This window comes from Hylaeus volcanicus, chromosome 4 (assembly GCF_026283585.1).
Source record: "Hylaeus volcanicus isolate JK05 chromosome 4, UHH_iyHylVolc1.0_haploid, whole genome shotgun sequence".
NCBI classification, from domain to species: Eukaryota; Metazoa; Arthropoda; class Insecta; order Hymenoptera; family Colletidae; genus Hylaeus; species Hylaeus volcanicus.
In genome coordinates, this window is record NC_071979.1 from 6,357,136 (window position 1) to 6,372,566 (window position 15,431).

At 38.7% G+C, this 15,431-nt stretch overlaps 1 protein-coding gene across 1 annotated transcript in view; it reads right to left on the bottom strand.

The window, feature by feature from the left end:
* LOC128875020 (uncharacterized) overlaps window positions 1–15,431 on the bottom strand; it is a 225,830-nt gene that overhangs the window by 48,356 nt on the left and 162,043 nt on the right. Inside the window, exons 7-8 of the mRNA XM_054120303.1 lie at window positions 6,787–7,006; window positions 1,093–1,213 (exon numbers count right to left, since the gene is read on the bottom strand). Coding sequence (XP_053976278.1) covers window positions 1,093–1,213; window positions 6,787–7,006 — 341 coding nt within the window. The remainder of the gene's footprint in view (window positions 1–1,092; window positions 1,214–6,786; window positions 7,007–15,431) is intronic.

Below are 15,431 nucleotides of genomic sequence, written 5' to 3' on the forward strand. Positions count from 1 at the left end.
GCGAGCGCTGAACCCTGTACTGCGTGACGCGAGCGCTGAACCCTGTAAGTCTCGTGACCGCGTGCGCGCGCGCGCAAGTCACGAGCGGGAGTCGCGCGCGCACCCAGAAGTAAACAAACCCCAGCTTCGAGCGGGCCGCATCGAGAGTCCCAAACATGATAAACTTCAATCGCCTACATCTCGCTAACGAATGATCGGATTGAAAAACGGTAAAGGACTTTTTGATTCCTATGCACATGAATAATTGATCTTAGGAGGTTTTAAATTTTTATTATTATTCTATATAGTAAAATTAAGGGGATATTGGGCATCGAGCGTTCCAATGGTAAACTTTAATCCCTTCTATCTCGGTAACGAATGCTCCGATTGAAAAACGGTAAAGGACTTTTTGATTCCTATGCACATGAATAATTGATCTTAGGAGGTTTCATATTTTTATTATTACTCTATATAGTAAAATTAAGGGGATATTGAGCATCGAGAGTGCCAATGGTATTAACTGCTTATATCTCAGCAACGAAGCTTCTTGTTGGAATAATATTATTTAGTAAATGCAAAAATATCTTAAATGAAAGACTGAGCTTTGTCCAAAAACGATAGGTCTTTAACTATATTCAGACTTGTGTATCTTTCATTATACACGTATTGTAGGCTTCTTTCTGTTATTTTCTTGTCTATATTTTTCGTTTATAGAATATAGCTTCTTCCAAGCTTTCATAAATAAATAAAATAAGGATTAAAAGTACCGATCGAGTGTTTATATGATCCTATATTCCATTGCTTCCAAATTGCAAAATGCAAAAGGACTTTTCGACTTCTATTTTCTCGAAGAATTGACCCAGAGTGTTTTACATTGTACCCTCCTGCATACATATTTCGAAGTTGAGCGAACCGTGGACGGGTAAAATTGGCGAGGAATGGCGACAGACGGATCATCGTCGATCCCGTCGGATGGACCGCTGTCGATCGACTTTTTTTCTTCCCTGAAAATCGTGCGTTGCCGACGATCGACGGCGCTTTCCGTCGCGTCGGCTGTGCTGCGACAGAAGAAGAAGGAAGAAAGAAGGCAGAGATAAGCTAAGAAGGACTCACCGGATCAGCTCGAAAATCTCCGGCTTTTCCCGCTCCCTCTGCTTCATTCTGTCCTTCATGGCTGTGATTATGCTGTTCGCCTTATCCTCGGCCCCGTGCTTCGAGCTTTTCTCAGCCGCCCCTGGGAAAATGAAACAAACGCCGGGTGAATGCTCGGCTCGAGCCACGTTATACGGTTCAGCCTGCTCGTGAACCGACAGAGGCCTCTAATGAAGAAAATGAAACATTCAGCTTGGAACGAGTGTTCTCTTTCTCCGCGCAATTATTTCACTCGCGAATGAGCCACTTAAATTGGCTAAAATGAAAGGGAACCGTTAACGCGAGAGTCGAAAGTCTAGCGTTCTAAATTTGCTTGACTTCGAGATAGGCACCTAGTGAGAATACTTCGCGTGCAGTTAAACGTTGAAGAGTAGCAAGGTGTATAAAAAAAGGAATTAGGTTTCCAGGTGCTTCTTATCACTGCAGCTGCAACAATATGCAGACGTAGCTTCGAATCTAGATGATCTGTGAAAGGAGAAGGCTTGGAACTCGTAGTTATATGAATTGAACGATTAACAGTGGCTGACTTGTGCTTGGTTTAATTGTTGACTTGCAGCTAACGAGCTTGGGAACGGAATAATCCTTAAGGTACTTAATAAATACTTAAATAATTGATCTGTTTTTAGTATGGTACCTGTCTGTACGTTAAAGGTTAATTATATTTTCGTTCTGTACTTGCTTTTTTTCGATTCTTCTCTGAAATATTCCTTGATATTTACTAATTGCAATTCCAGGATGCTACAACCGTTCCGTGTATTAATAATATACTAGAGCGTTAGAAATTTGAAACGACAAACAGTAATTTGGTTGGAATTGTTGGAAAATGATACGATTGTACGAGCCTAATTTCGAATGCAGACGGATCGAACGTCGAGTGAATGCTTTTGACAGGTTTGTCGCGTAAATTGTTTAAATAATGTATATGAAATCATTGCGAACGTCGAGTAAATGACTCTGACAGGCTTTGCTACGTAAACCGTATAAATAATTTATGTGAAATTTTCATTGCAATGTTTAATTGTCATACACGCTACGATGCTCGATTAATAATTAATTTCATCAAGAATTTAAACGTCGGCGTCGACGCGTAACTAATTACCGATATTCTCGTACGAACGTTTAAATTAAAGTTTAATTAATAGATGTTTTATTATGGGAATTCTGGGAAAAATATAATTTATACGGAATTTTGGACATCTTCTATTTTCCTGAATACACGTACAACAAAAATCATGTTTATTTAACGATTTTCGATAATTTAATCGTAGAATACAATTTATTTTCAACTATTTCGATTTTATACCCTTTACTCCATTTAATTTTGATTGATGCTCGGTAACCCAATTGTAAAAAACAATTCCTACGAAATTTTTTCCATTACTCACAACTCAAATAGAACAAAAGTAATTTCATTTTAAACGATACTCGACAACATACCATCCCATACCGTCCCATTTCAGACAGAACAAACGTAATCCGACTTTTAACGATACTCGATAAACTAATCGTAAAACACTATTTATGTGGAATTTTTTCCATTTTCAATTCCTCTCATTTCCAACGGAACAAAAGTAATTTCACTTGTAGCGATACTCGATAATCCAATCAAAGTTCCACTGCTCGCTAGAGGCCAGCTTTAATCTCGAAATCCATCGTTACTTCGATTGAAATCGATCCTTTCTCGTCACACCAGATTCTCTTTTATTGTGCGACCGAAATTCCAAGAAATTCCAATATTTTTCATTACTTATCTCGGATTACACAATTTCCACTTTCCCTGGGTGCATTGCAGAACGCTTTTGTACTCGAAATGTCCCAATTCGACCTGAGAAGGAGCTCCACGTCGAATGTTGGTTAAATTCGTTGTGTTTGGTGCTCACAAACGTGCACTTCGTGGCAAATGAGGCCATGCTTGGGAAGCTCGATGGGAAAGTAGAGTTGGTCCAGACCACGCTGGCCCAGGTTACCACAAGATTGCACGAGCAACAAAGGATCTTCTAATGGGAAATAGGATTAGCAATATTGCTGTTTATTACAGGTGCAAGCCGTTGAAGGAGCTGTGGTCGAGCTTCACATTGCTCGTATTTGTAAAGCTACAAGAATTTAATATTTTTTATTAAAATTATAAACGAACTTTATATCCATCTATTTTAATTTTGCATTCATAATCGATATATATATTTAATAGCAAATAACTTTGGAAGTCGCGTGGTCGCGTGAGTTCTAAGTTAGTTTAAGCTAAGTTAGTTAGCTAAGTTAGTCCTCTACCAAATAATTATTAATTCTAGGACTCGCGGGGTAATGGAAGAGCTCTTTTTTAAATAGAATTTGTTTGGACAACACCAAGGAGCCGTGGCCGGTACTAGATCAAGGAGTTAGGATTTTACAAAATTCCATATTTTTGCGAAAAAGTATATATTGGAATTGAAATCCGTGCTGGAAAATATATCGGTGAAAACTATATTCGTACAGTCGTTGAGATTGCGGAGAAGAGAAGAAGTGGCGAAAGATGAGAAAAGACAAACAGGGAAGTGTTTGTTCGGAATGAATTGAAATTCCGACTGAAGTCGAGGTATTTCGAGTGTCCTCGACACTGTTTCGGTAGAATTATTTCTGCTGTTTTACGAAATAAAATTTATTTCTGGTGAAATGTACCTCTCGACAAATAACGGCGTTGATTATGTCCACTCGTTGTTTCGTTGAAAATTCAGCTTCGGTTGAGTGTTATATAAGAACATATGTTCCAGTTATGTGCTTTTATCTCTCATGTGCGCAGTTATTTAATTCTCACGACCCACATTGCTTCTAGCTTCTGAATTTGTTTATTGCAGCCCATATAAATTATGCTAATATGAAAGAGCGAAGGAAAACTGATGATAAAATTTTAATCGATAAACGAATTTATAAAATATTTGCAGATAGTGTGATAATTTGGCTCGAGGATTAAATATATTTCTAATACCTGAGTGTAGATCGAATCAATTCTTTATTTTATGATTTGCTATCCCTCATTATAAATTTTGTATTTCCTTGAACGACGGCGCAGTCTATTAATTAGACCGCGATATTCCTTTGCGACAACCCACCGTCGCAAAAAATAAAGACTTAGCCTCTTCGTAGATTATTTAATGATGCAAACTGCTACAAGCACCGAGGAGAAAGAAATGAATAAGACGATCGTTGTTCAAAGAAGTTGCTCTCTGGTTACAAAGACCTTTCGCGTCAAGTAATTATTAAATGTTAAGTAACAAAAAGTACAGCCACTGTATAAACGAGAAAATATTATCCTATTTTTGCTGTAAAAAAGGTTTCTTTTATCTACTTCATTCTTTTATATATATTTTATATGAATACAAAATATTATCAGTACTTATAGCCATATTACGTTAATAAAACAGTAGTAGTGATAATAAAGCGTAGTGAAGTTAACCACATAAATAAATATTATTGACAAATAACAATAATCTATAGGATAAATAATCTCAGTATTAATACTTACGAATGATAATAATTTACAGTCGTGTCGAGTCATATGCATATATTAATATTAATATGTGGATATTGTTAAATACAGAAATAGGGATCAGTAAGATTATTCCTCATTGTTATTTGAAATCAAGGCCATAATCCCTCTATATTAATATTTCCACCATCACTGCTTCAGACAATCTATTATTTTCTGTTTAATACTGTTCAAAATTGTTATTATTCTATGACCTTTACACACTTGCCAGCACCATTTAATTGGGAAACCGCAGCCCACGCTACACTTGCAGTTAATTTAATTAACGCAGTAAATGCTTTTAAATACGCAGGTACAAATTACACAAAATAAACCAACTGAATATTTTAGACGAATATTTTATGTCACACATGGTGCGACACTTGTTCATGATACATACTTCATTTCTTCACGTACCTTGGTTTCATAGACAAGTTAATTTACAATGTTAATTTTTCCTTTTTTGCTTTCATTCTATTATTTCATGTCCGATATATCTTTGTAGAGACTCTCGTTCCTCCTCTCGTTTAATTATTTCGTACTGTATTTTATATATTTCATGCAGATTTGATGTATTATTCACAGTTCCTCTATGTCGCAATAGTTACATCATTCCACGAGTAACGACGTCGTTATTACACAATCACTGATTTTGTAACAGCCGGGGTGCAGAACGGCGAGTTAATTATACCGAAAACTTGTTGCATTCGAAACGAACTAGCGATAGTTATTCATTACATTGTATTAATTCAATCGAAACGGTTACACGCATCGAGAATTAAATCCAGCGTCAAGCGAGCTATCGTCCGGAGTAATACTCGAATTAGTTTCAACGATTTGTAGTCAAGAGAAAATGTTCAGCCAGGAGGAAAGCCCTGTATATCCCGAGAAATTAGTTTCCAGAACTGTTAAAACACAATCGTATTTCAAGTCGTACAACTTTCAAATACTTCCACGCGCAAATAAGACTCCTCGGTGATATTAATCTTCGAAACGGCCGAAGTGGAATTGGTTTCCAAACTTTACAGACTTGAAACACGTTCGCGCGAGAAATTAGTAACGCGGCTCGTAGATGCATTACCTGCGCGACGGATTGACTCTATGCAGACTCTGCATGTCTTAGAGCCTGTCTCTAAATTGAACGATGAAAATATTGTTGCGCGCACTTTGAATGAAATGAGATGAAAATATTATTTAAAGATGGAATTAAAGATATGAAACTGTTGTCATTGGTAGGTAGGTAGAAAATACATTTTTCCTTGTCTAATGATCAATGGATACAATTGGCAAAGGAAACTCGAATCAGGATTGGATAGATATCGTGACCTATTCGATACACGGAACCAGTCTCTTCGTTAAAAAATGAAATTGATAACAGCAGATTATTCGCAAAATTCGAGTCCGCCCTGTTTTTCGCACTCGAGTTTCACGTGGCAATTAAGTGAGGAGAAGCGCGGTATAATTTTCTCGCGTATCAACGTCATAGTTCGCGATGAGTTAATGTCTCCGCATTCTGTTTCGTATGCAGCTACCGTCTGCGAATTTTCACCCTAGAAGAACATGCATTTATACAAGAACGTACAATACAACATACCGTAATGTCGGATCGTCGAGTTTATTATCTTTCTGTTGAATAATTTTATATAATTTACTGTTTCTTTATCTTCGGTAATAGATGTGTTCTCCTGCTTTCATTGCTCGAGCATGAACATCAGCTGATAAAAATGAAGGACTAATATTCTTCAATATCTTATTCGTTTACTAAGTTTAAAATCAGGGGGATGTTTCTTGAAAGTCAATTCCTAGTTCAAGCACAAGTAAACCCTCGATCAATCTTCTTATAATTTAAATAGTTTACGATCATGTTTGTTTTCTGTTCCGAAAATATAGAAGACAACTGGAAACCTCGTGATTCTTCCTACTTCATGTGGGTGAAAGTGAGTCCTCGATTAACGTGATTATATCGTTGCAAAACGATGTGTACTTTCGCGTGTACTTTCCAAAAATGTGAAACGCTTAAAAAGAATATCGATTATCGTTAGTGCGCATACAAAACTTGTAAAATACGTATGTATCCGAAGAAGCACGTGACCGGAGGACTCGCTGTACCCAGGTGAGTTAAAAGTGAAGAAAAGTGGACAATGGCTACTCACTTTGCAGACAGTCCGCGTTGAGCAGGTCTTTGCACTTTTCGTGGCACTTGACACCGCACTCCGTGCACCTCACCCCTTGTCGAGCAATGCCCCAGAGAAGACCCTCGCACTCGTAGCAGTAGGTCGGCGACGTCGCTGTCCAGGTGAAGAACTTGTGCGGTGTCGTCGAGGAGATCGGGTAGATCATTGCCTGCAGCGTTTTCTTGTACACGTGCATCTTCTGCGGGGGTTTCAGCGTTGCACAGCGTCGTTAAAATGCGCGCATAGAAAGCGTCGAGTAAACGGGAGTGGTGGATGGGGTTGGAAACGGTTTCTTTAAACACACACACACACAACTCGAACCTCGGCTCGCTGCTTCTGCGATCAATTCAAGAGCTAATTTCCAAAGTCTCTTACATCCAACGGATTTCGACTGAGAAAGCCATGATTTTCTGATTATTCGGTGTTCGAGACGTGTATCGCTCTGAAAAGAAGGAATTCTTTAAGTAAATAAATAACGTCAAATATTTATTTAATTTGGATTCGAGACGGTTTGGAAAGAAGCTTCTCGAGCGATCTTGAATTTTCGTGATGCAAAGAATTTTGCGTTTCAACGGAAAGCATTTCCGTCGGCAGTTCCTGCGGAACGAAGGAAAACTTATCTCTGATTTTCTTTCCTTCGCGAGGTCGTTGAATTTTCTATTTTTTACGTTAATCGGCTGACAATCGTGGAAAGAAAATGAAATCGCCAAGAGACGGGCAAATCACAGCTGACGGCTGCCGGGGTTGAAAATTTGATCAAGGGACTTGACGCGTCGTAAGTCGTTTTAATGGGAAATCGACCTCTCGAGCATAATAGCCCTTCATGGAAGGATCTAAAAGGCCTCGATATTAAAGGGATTCGTGAGATGTCGGTTTCAAAGGACCGGAATTATAAAATAACATTTTTGAAATTCGAATCAGTTTTCGCAGCTGTTTATTTTTTGTTCTGGTTTTTCAGAAAGCACGAACTTGATTCTTCATGGTTATTCCGTTATCTGGGATTGACTCGTTCGAGCAGAGAGTCGAGGTGTCAGCATTCGCGCTCAACTAGTTCGTCGAAATCGCAGAGGCGGTTTAACCTTTCAACTGTACCAAATGCACAAACTTTTGGACGTATGTGGACAACATTCCATGATTTCTCCATTCTTCGTTTAAATTTTTGATATATTTATTAATATGGTTATTAAAGAAATGAATTGTGAAATGAATTCTACATGGAGCCTTTTCCTGTTCTTGATTACAGGGCTAGTATGGATAGGAAAAAGTGATTTTTTGAAAATATGTTCGACTGTATTCTTTGGTAACTATTTTCCCTATTTTCCCAGAGAATCGAGTAGGACCAAAACTAGCTTTATTAATTTCCAAATGAAGCTTATGTAATGAGTTTTTAATAAGGAATTTTCCATCTAAATAAATTCACAAATTGCTCCAGAGTGCATGTAGCCCCTTAATTCAACAATGAAAAGGCTAAAAAATGATCAAAAGATCCTTGAAGTTTGGTACTATATCCAGTGGCACGTTGTACTACGTCTATTCAACAAACGCATCTGTTTATAGGCCTGATTAAACAAGGCCTTCAAAATGCACGTTTCATAAACAAAGTAACATTCCTATATCCTTCATATTAGGAATCCTCTATTATTAATATATACTACTAACATATTTTTATCCTTCATTTTATACTTCTCGATTAATTCAAAATTATTTCTATCGTCACATTAACCAATAATCAACATTTAATATTTGATAAAAGAAAAACCGTTTACCACCGATACCTCGATTTTTATTTTAGAATTTCCTTCAGTGTTCGCAACACCTCTATCCTCCCCCTACACAACGAGCCACTGACTATACTCCTCGAACCCAAGAGTCTCTGAAAAAATCCAGACTAAATTTCCGTCTCTCCGCGTCTGCGTTCTCGATCCCGCCAGTCGTTCGTCATTCTTCGAATTCGGCTCAGACTTTGTCGGTCCCATGCAGAATCAAACACCATTTTGCAAGACGCCCAAACACTCTCGAACACGCTGCCAATCACGCCAAATCTATCACGCGCGTATAGTTACACACAAGATCATAACGTGCCGGGAGCGTTGGTGCCTGCGAGACCTAATTACATACGCAATCCTGTGTACACAGATTAAACAGGGGTAGAGGGTGGGGGTGGGGTGGGTGGGTTGGGTTTAAAGGGGGGACTTCTGGGTGGATGTTCAGCCGCGTGCGAGATTCGCAAGGATCTCCGTTCGAAATACGATGCCTGGTACCGCACAGTATCGCGGTTGGCGTCCTTTCGAATCTCCTCTAACGAGGGGGCTAACAACGCGTGGGAAAAGCCAGACGAGGAGGCTAATCCTTTAACTGTTTCGTGTATGTGTGTGTGTGTGTGTTTGTTTGTGCGGGTATGGTGTTGCGCTTGTCGACTGCTTACGCTGGCTGTGCAGGCTACGTGGCACATGCACAGGCAAACCAATTACTTCCCTTCTTCCAACGAGTAATAGACATTTTGCCACTTTGTGACCCGAAGTGGTTAGCCAGTCCCGAAGTGGAGCCGAGATAAAAAATTTGCGGAATTGGTTAGGTGCACGAGGCTAACGACGTTGTATGGAATGGTTGCGTCGTCTGTGCTTTGAATTCGAGGTAGAAGTTATGATAATTAGTTGGGAAGTGTCAGGAGTAGAGTAATTGGTTATTAGTTAGCGATTGCCAGTGCAAATTCTTTGGAACAGTTTCTTCAGTTTTATATTTTAGTCATAGATAATTGCCTTCTTCGTGAATGACAATAATTATCAGTGTCACAGGTTCAGAATAACGAGTCTGGAAATTAAAATTAAAATTGTTGAAGGTGTGTACGTTCAAGTTTACAATAATATGTGGTTAAGAAATAATAAGACGAACATCTTTCCTTGTTGCTTCGAATTTCCTAATTTTAAATAATCTAAAAGTGTATCGTTTTATGTTCGTTAATTTACAGAACAATCGTAGCAAGCCAAACTTGCATTTGAATTAATTCGTATAAATTATTAACTGTTCTTCGAAAATGAATAAATATGAATGAAGAGGTTAATTGTAACGAATAAATAATTATAGAAGAAATTTGTACGAAACGTCGACATCTTGAAAACTATACTTGAGAGATATTTAAGTAAAATATGTAAAGGCAAACATGTTAAGCCAGACTACCAAGGATTCACGTCAGAGCAAACGTGTTCTCTACAAAAACTACGTATATACAATGCTAATGGATAGCCTTGCATAACATGCTTGCGTCTAAATTTCTTCCAAGTATCATTACCAAGAATTTATTTACGTCGTCTACGTTACTTTTAAACAACCGTAGTCGCGTATTATTCGATTCGTTACCTCTTCAATTTTATAATTTCCTCCGAATAAATTCCAAACTCGGAGACATTAATTCGGAGAAAACAAAGGAACGACGCGTACATCTCAGCTTCCACTTCGAGGAATGCCAACGTGGAAGCAAGAATTTCGAGGAAGACAGAAGTCACGACGAGAATATCGAATTCGCAGAACGTCTCGATTTCTATATTTCGTTTGGTCGATTTATGGGGAAAGAAAAGTTGCACAGCCAGCGTCGCAGCCCTCGAGGATCCGCGCGGCGTGCGAGTAGCACCGACCACGCGGTTCCTCGATGTTCCGGGATCTATTTTTCCTCGTGTCTCTCGAATGCAGGACGTTCGGCCCGCAGATCTCGAGGTTTCGTTGGCCCCGGTTCTTTTCACTCGATTTTTATCTTTCTCTCGTATCGACACTTCGAAAGGACTTCCTGTCGGATGATCGAAGAGGGGAATTTCATTCGGGCATTTCTCCCTCGGAAAACAGTAACTTTTCCTATGGATTCAACGAACATCCTTGCTTCGATTCGTTCGCTTCTATTTTTTTTGAAAGTATCGGGGACTTTGAGAGAGATAGATAGATAGATAGATAGATAGAAAAAGAGAGAACACGTTTTTTCTAGGTATCGCACTATTGGAGCGCTCTGCAAGGGATGTAAAAGCATCGATCCGCTAAAAAGCACTATAGGGTTGACGCCGTGGACTCGGGATGTTCCTCATTTTTTTTTCCCCAACTTTTACCGTCTGTTTACGCGATGCTGCCAATGTCCGCCGAGTTGGAAAATGTTTCTGTGTGTTTTATAGTGCTTGCAGAGCTACTTTCTATTCGCCCGTGTTATTATTTTTTCCATTACTTTTATCTTACGCCATAGGCTTCTCGATACTTTATATTTATTAGTCATATCTTAAAAAATTGGGGCGAATGCCCGGGATTCGAACCTAGGCTCCCAGCGTGGTAGTCGGCTACGCTACGCACTGCTACACCATCCGGCCCAAGTTGCAAAATACTTGCGTTGCAAATACGCACAACGTTTCAGTCGCGTAAGGGAAATTGATTATTTAGGTACGCGGAAACAGTGTCGCAGGGTTGTCGATCTCGTGTATTTGGAGCTGTTATCGTGATCTGTCATGGTTTGGAATACATTAGGGACAGAAATTAATTCTGTGCCTTTATAGTAAATTCTTTTTAACCCTACTTGAAGTAAAAATATTTACTTACCAGTTTGTTAAGTTAGCATGTATACGAAGTTTAATAGCTGTTCAATTTTTATTGTCTATGCCTATTGTCTGTGCGTAATCAAGGTAATGGAAAATTCATATTTTTGGACCCCCTTGCAAATGTTTCATTTACGTCATCATTAGATCATTGGGAGAAGTTCACCGTCATCGAAGTGAATCTAGGTTACAAATTTTCAACAACTCGATTTTAATAAAAACTAAAGTATTTCAATTAGTAATCAGACGAGAAATTTACAAGAAATGGCATGAATTTTTAGTACTACATTGTCTGTGATAATATTCGCCTAGAACAATGATTCATAACCATGAGTCACGAATGTTTGTCAGGAGATGTTATTTGATCGATATCAAATTTGTATTGAAATTGAATTTAATATGAAACGATATAAATTACAAATTTCAATTTGATTGAACGTTGAATAATGTCCAATTTAAATTAGAACTACATTCGACATTAAATAGTGATAAATTTAAATCACAGCTTAATTGAATATTAAATAGTAAATCACATAAAATTCATCTTAAAATTGAATTTAGTATCGATATATTAAATAAAATTAAAACTATCCAAAAGTTAATTTAATACTCCACGATATCACATTGAGAAATTCTACTCCCGTTCAAATTAATTCTAAACGCGCAAGTAGAATTAAAAAAAATCCCCGTTTAATCGCGTCGCGCCTAAGAAAGCCAACGAATCTCCTTTCGAACTGTCGCGAGCTTGAAAAGGTTAAAGACTGCTGCCCCGGGTAAGAAGACAATCTGCTTAGCGGAGACATCGACGAAACACTGACAGCAAATTCTCCTCGCAAAGTGGATTTGCAGTTGCACAGCCGAAGTTCGATACGCGTATAAATTGAACTCGAATCGACCATGCGCGAGGAACATCCTACACCAACGGGCAGGAATCGGAGAGTCCTAGCACTAGCCTAATTACACCCGGTTTACATGACCAATGGTAGCATCTCATGTCCACGAAATCCTATACGTGACCCACATATACATACACACATCGCGATCGTACGTACGTTTGGACCACTACGCTCGCGATTATTGCAAATTCTCGCGACGAGTTGTGTACAAAAAATACTTTATGCATGTACGCATGACGTTCACCCTAGCCGCTAGAAGAAACGACTCGTCTAGGATCGCTACGAACGTTGCTTTATCTCAGAGTCACAGAACGTGATCAAACAGAAAGACAGAGAGATAGATAGATAGATAGAGATAGAGTTAGAGAGATAGATAGATAGAGAAAGAGTTAGAGAGATAGATAGAGAGGCAAAGAAAGATAGTAGACAGACAGGTAGAAGAAAGTTCGAAAGTAAGAAAGAAAGAGGTAGAGAGAGACAGAGGTTGGGCCACACTTACGTGAAAGAAAATAGCGCGGAAATGAGGATAAAATGCAGCACAGTTCATGTGAAAAGAAAAAAAGTTATCAGAGGTTAAAGTCCAGCTCCACGAAGAGCCTTCACCGGATACGCGAGGATGCATTGTCGCAGCTTAATGTTAGATGACGCGTGTCTTACGTTCTAGAAATGGCCGTGGAACTTAGTCTCTATCCTGTAACGGGGTTCCTAACGAGCCTAATTCGCTCTTCGGGGGGATTTAATCACGTTGACACTTTCCTGAACGCGAATTAGTAGATTCTATCGTTATCAAAAGAATCTCCGCTATCATTTCTTCGTTACTCTTATTTCTAGCACTGAATCTTCGTTTGCCTGGAATCATAACCTTTCGTACAGTATGGCTGGCTTACACGTAGACAATTTGGCGAAGGTGCAGAAGTTTTATGAATTTGGAAACAAGGTAGCGAATTTTTATAATTTCAATGTTATTATAACAATGTTTTTTTTTTAAAGGAACTAAGATACGCTTGACACGACTTTAACACATAAAAATATTTAAGTAGGTTACGCGGTCACCTTCGCTCTGTTAAGAAGTGTGATATACTTTTATTGCGACCAGCTTATCGGTCGTTTCACGACGCTTTCAGTGAGATAAATGACATGCATTTCTAGCCAGTCGTCTACGAGTTATACCTACGAACGACAGCCATAAAAACGAGATAAACCTCCACGAGCCAAGCCAAATCAGATTTCCATATAAGGCGAAATTTTTACAATGTCGATACTTAAGTTTCATTTAATACTTACGAAATACGTCAAGATAACCGCGATAAAAATATATAGTTCCGCTTAAAATGATGTAGGTCACTTTGAAATTGTTACTAACACGAGCTAATTTATTTTCGTTACGACTATTTTATTCCAAAAAATCAAGCTCCGCTTCTGCACCTTCGATAAGTAATCAAAGAAAACATTTACACTGCTGTCATATTTTCCCATAGAAGGTACTTGACAATATTTATTTTAGTTTCACGAGCTTCGCACGCGTCTTTGGATCAGTGAGACACGATGAGGGCGAGTCTGATAATTAGGAACCATTATAAAAGCTTTTAGAGACTCGCGAGACTCGATGTAGATAAATCAGGATTCTCTATAAGGAGGACTCTATACTGAATTAAAAATACTCAAGAAAAGCCACCTGAAATTTGTAGAAATCTCTATAGCTGCTTTCAAAATTCAATAGACTCTAAGAACATAGTTCTGTTAGTGGTTATCGAATTTGTCAGATCCGACATACAAGTCCTTCTCGTCAGAGCTAATGTAGGTAACCATATCTGACACACTATACTTGATATGCCATAATATTACATCTTACCCATAACATTCTACTCCCAGAAATTTATGTACCCTGACTTTTCAACATCATTACTCAAATGTTGCTATGGTTTCAGAAGTTTCTGAAACACCAAGACCCTGAACGGTACTAGAGATACTCATCTTGTAGAATGCTAAGAGTAGAAGGCGTCAGTGGTTCTCAGTAGCTCTGAGAGTTTCAACAGTTCCAAAGGTATCGAGATTCTTCCCTAATCACAAGGATCCCTGATATTTCAAGGACCCCAGGAGCCTCTAGCATGCTCGATATCCTCAGGACTTTCTGGAATCTTTGGTACTCTATGAACTTCTGGAATCCATCGGTACTCCTTATACACCTGAGTATGCAATGGGACATTAGCGATATCGGAATCCTCGGTACCCTTGAGACTATCGAAGCTCTACGACACCTAGAGTGTCTGCATTACCACGAATTAAATGTTTTCGATATCGAATCCGAGAGGTTCTACATTATTCACATTGTGTCCGACGTGTCCTGTATCGTTTATGTTGGACCTGATAAGACTATTGTTAACCGTTGTCAAGTTAATTGAATCTAGATGTCATCTGCATCGGGTCAGATCAATCTAATAGCGTTTATATAGAGTCACATCAATCTGATATCGTCTGTATAGAATAATTTCAATCTGATACTGTTTGTATAGAGCCACATCAATTTGATACCGTTTACATAAATAAAATTATATCAATTTCAAATCAGTTGAACAAGTCTGATACGACCTCTCGAAATCAGCCATGCTAGTTGCTATTGTTTGCGTCCGATTGGACCAGTTTGATATCATTTATATCGCGTCAGCACAGTCTGGTGTCGTTTATATAAATTAGCTATTTCTTGTATCGTGTTTGGAGAATCCTGTATCATCTGTATCGTGTCTAGCAAGTCACAGATTACATCGAGTCAATCGAAATTGACGTGGTTTATATAGGATTATATTATCTGAGATTGTTTACACAGCGTGATATCAGTTCGATACCGTCCATATTAAGCCATATCAGTTTAATATAGTCTACATCGACCAATAAGATGTAACGTATATCAGGCTAGATCAGCACGTCGACGACTATATTAAATCAGACTAGTCTGGTACAGTCTACTACTGCACCGGTTCAGACCAACTTGACGTTATCCATATCAGATAAAATCAGTCTGACATCACCTGTACCAGATGAGACTAGTTTGATATCGTCTATGCCAGGTCAGACCCGTCTCGAATCACTGTGACCTCTGTCGTCTGTAACGAGTCCCACGAGCTCTGCTTGACATGTATCTTGTCACACGCAAACGGGGTTGGCG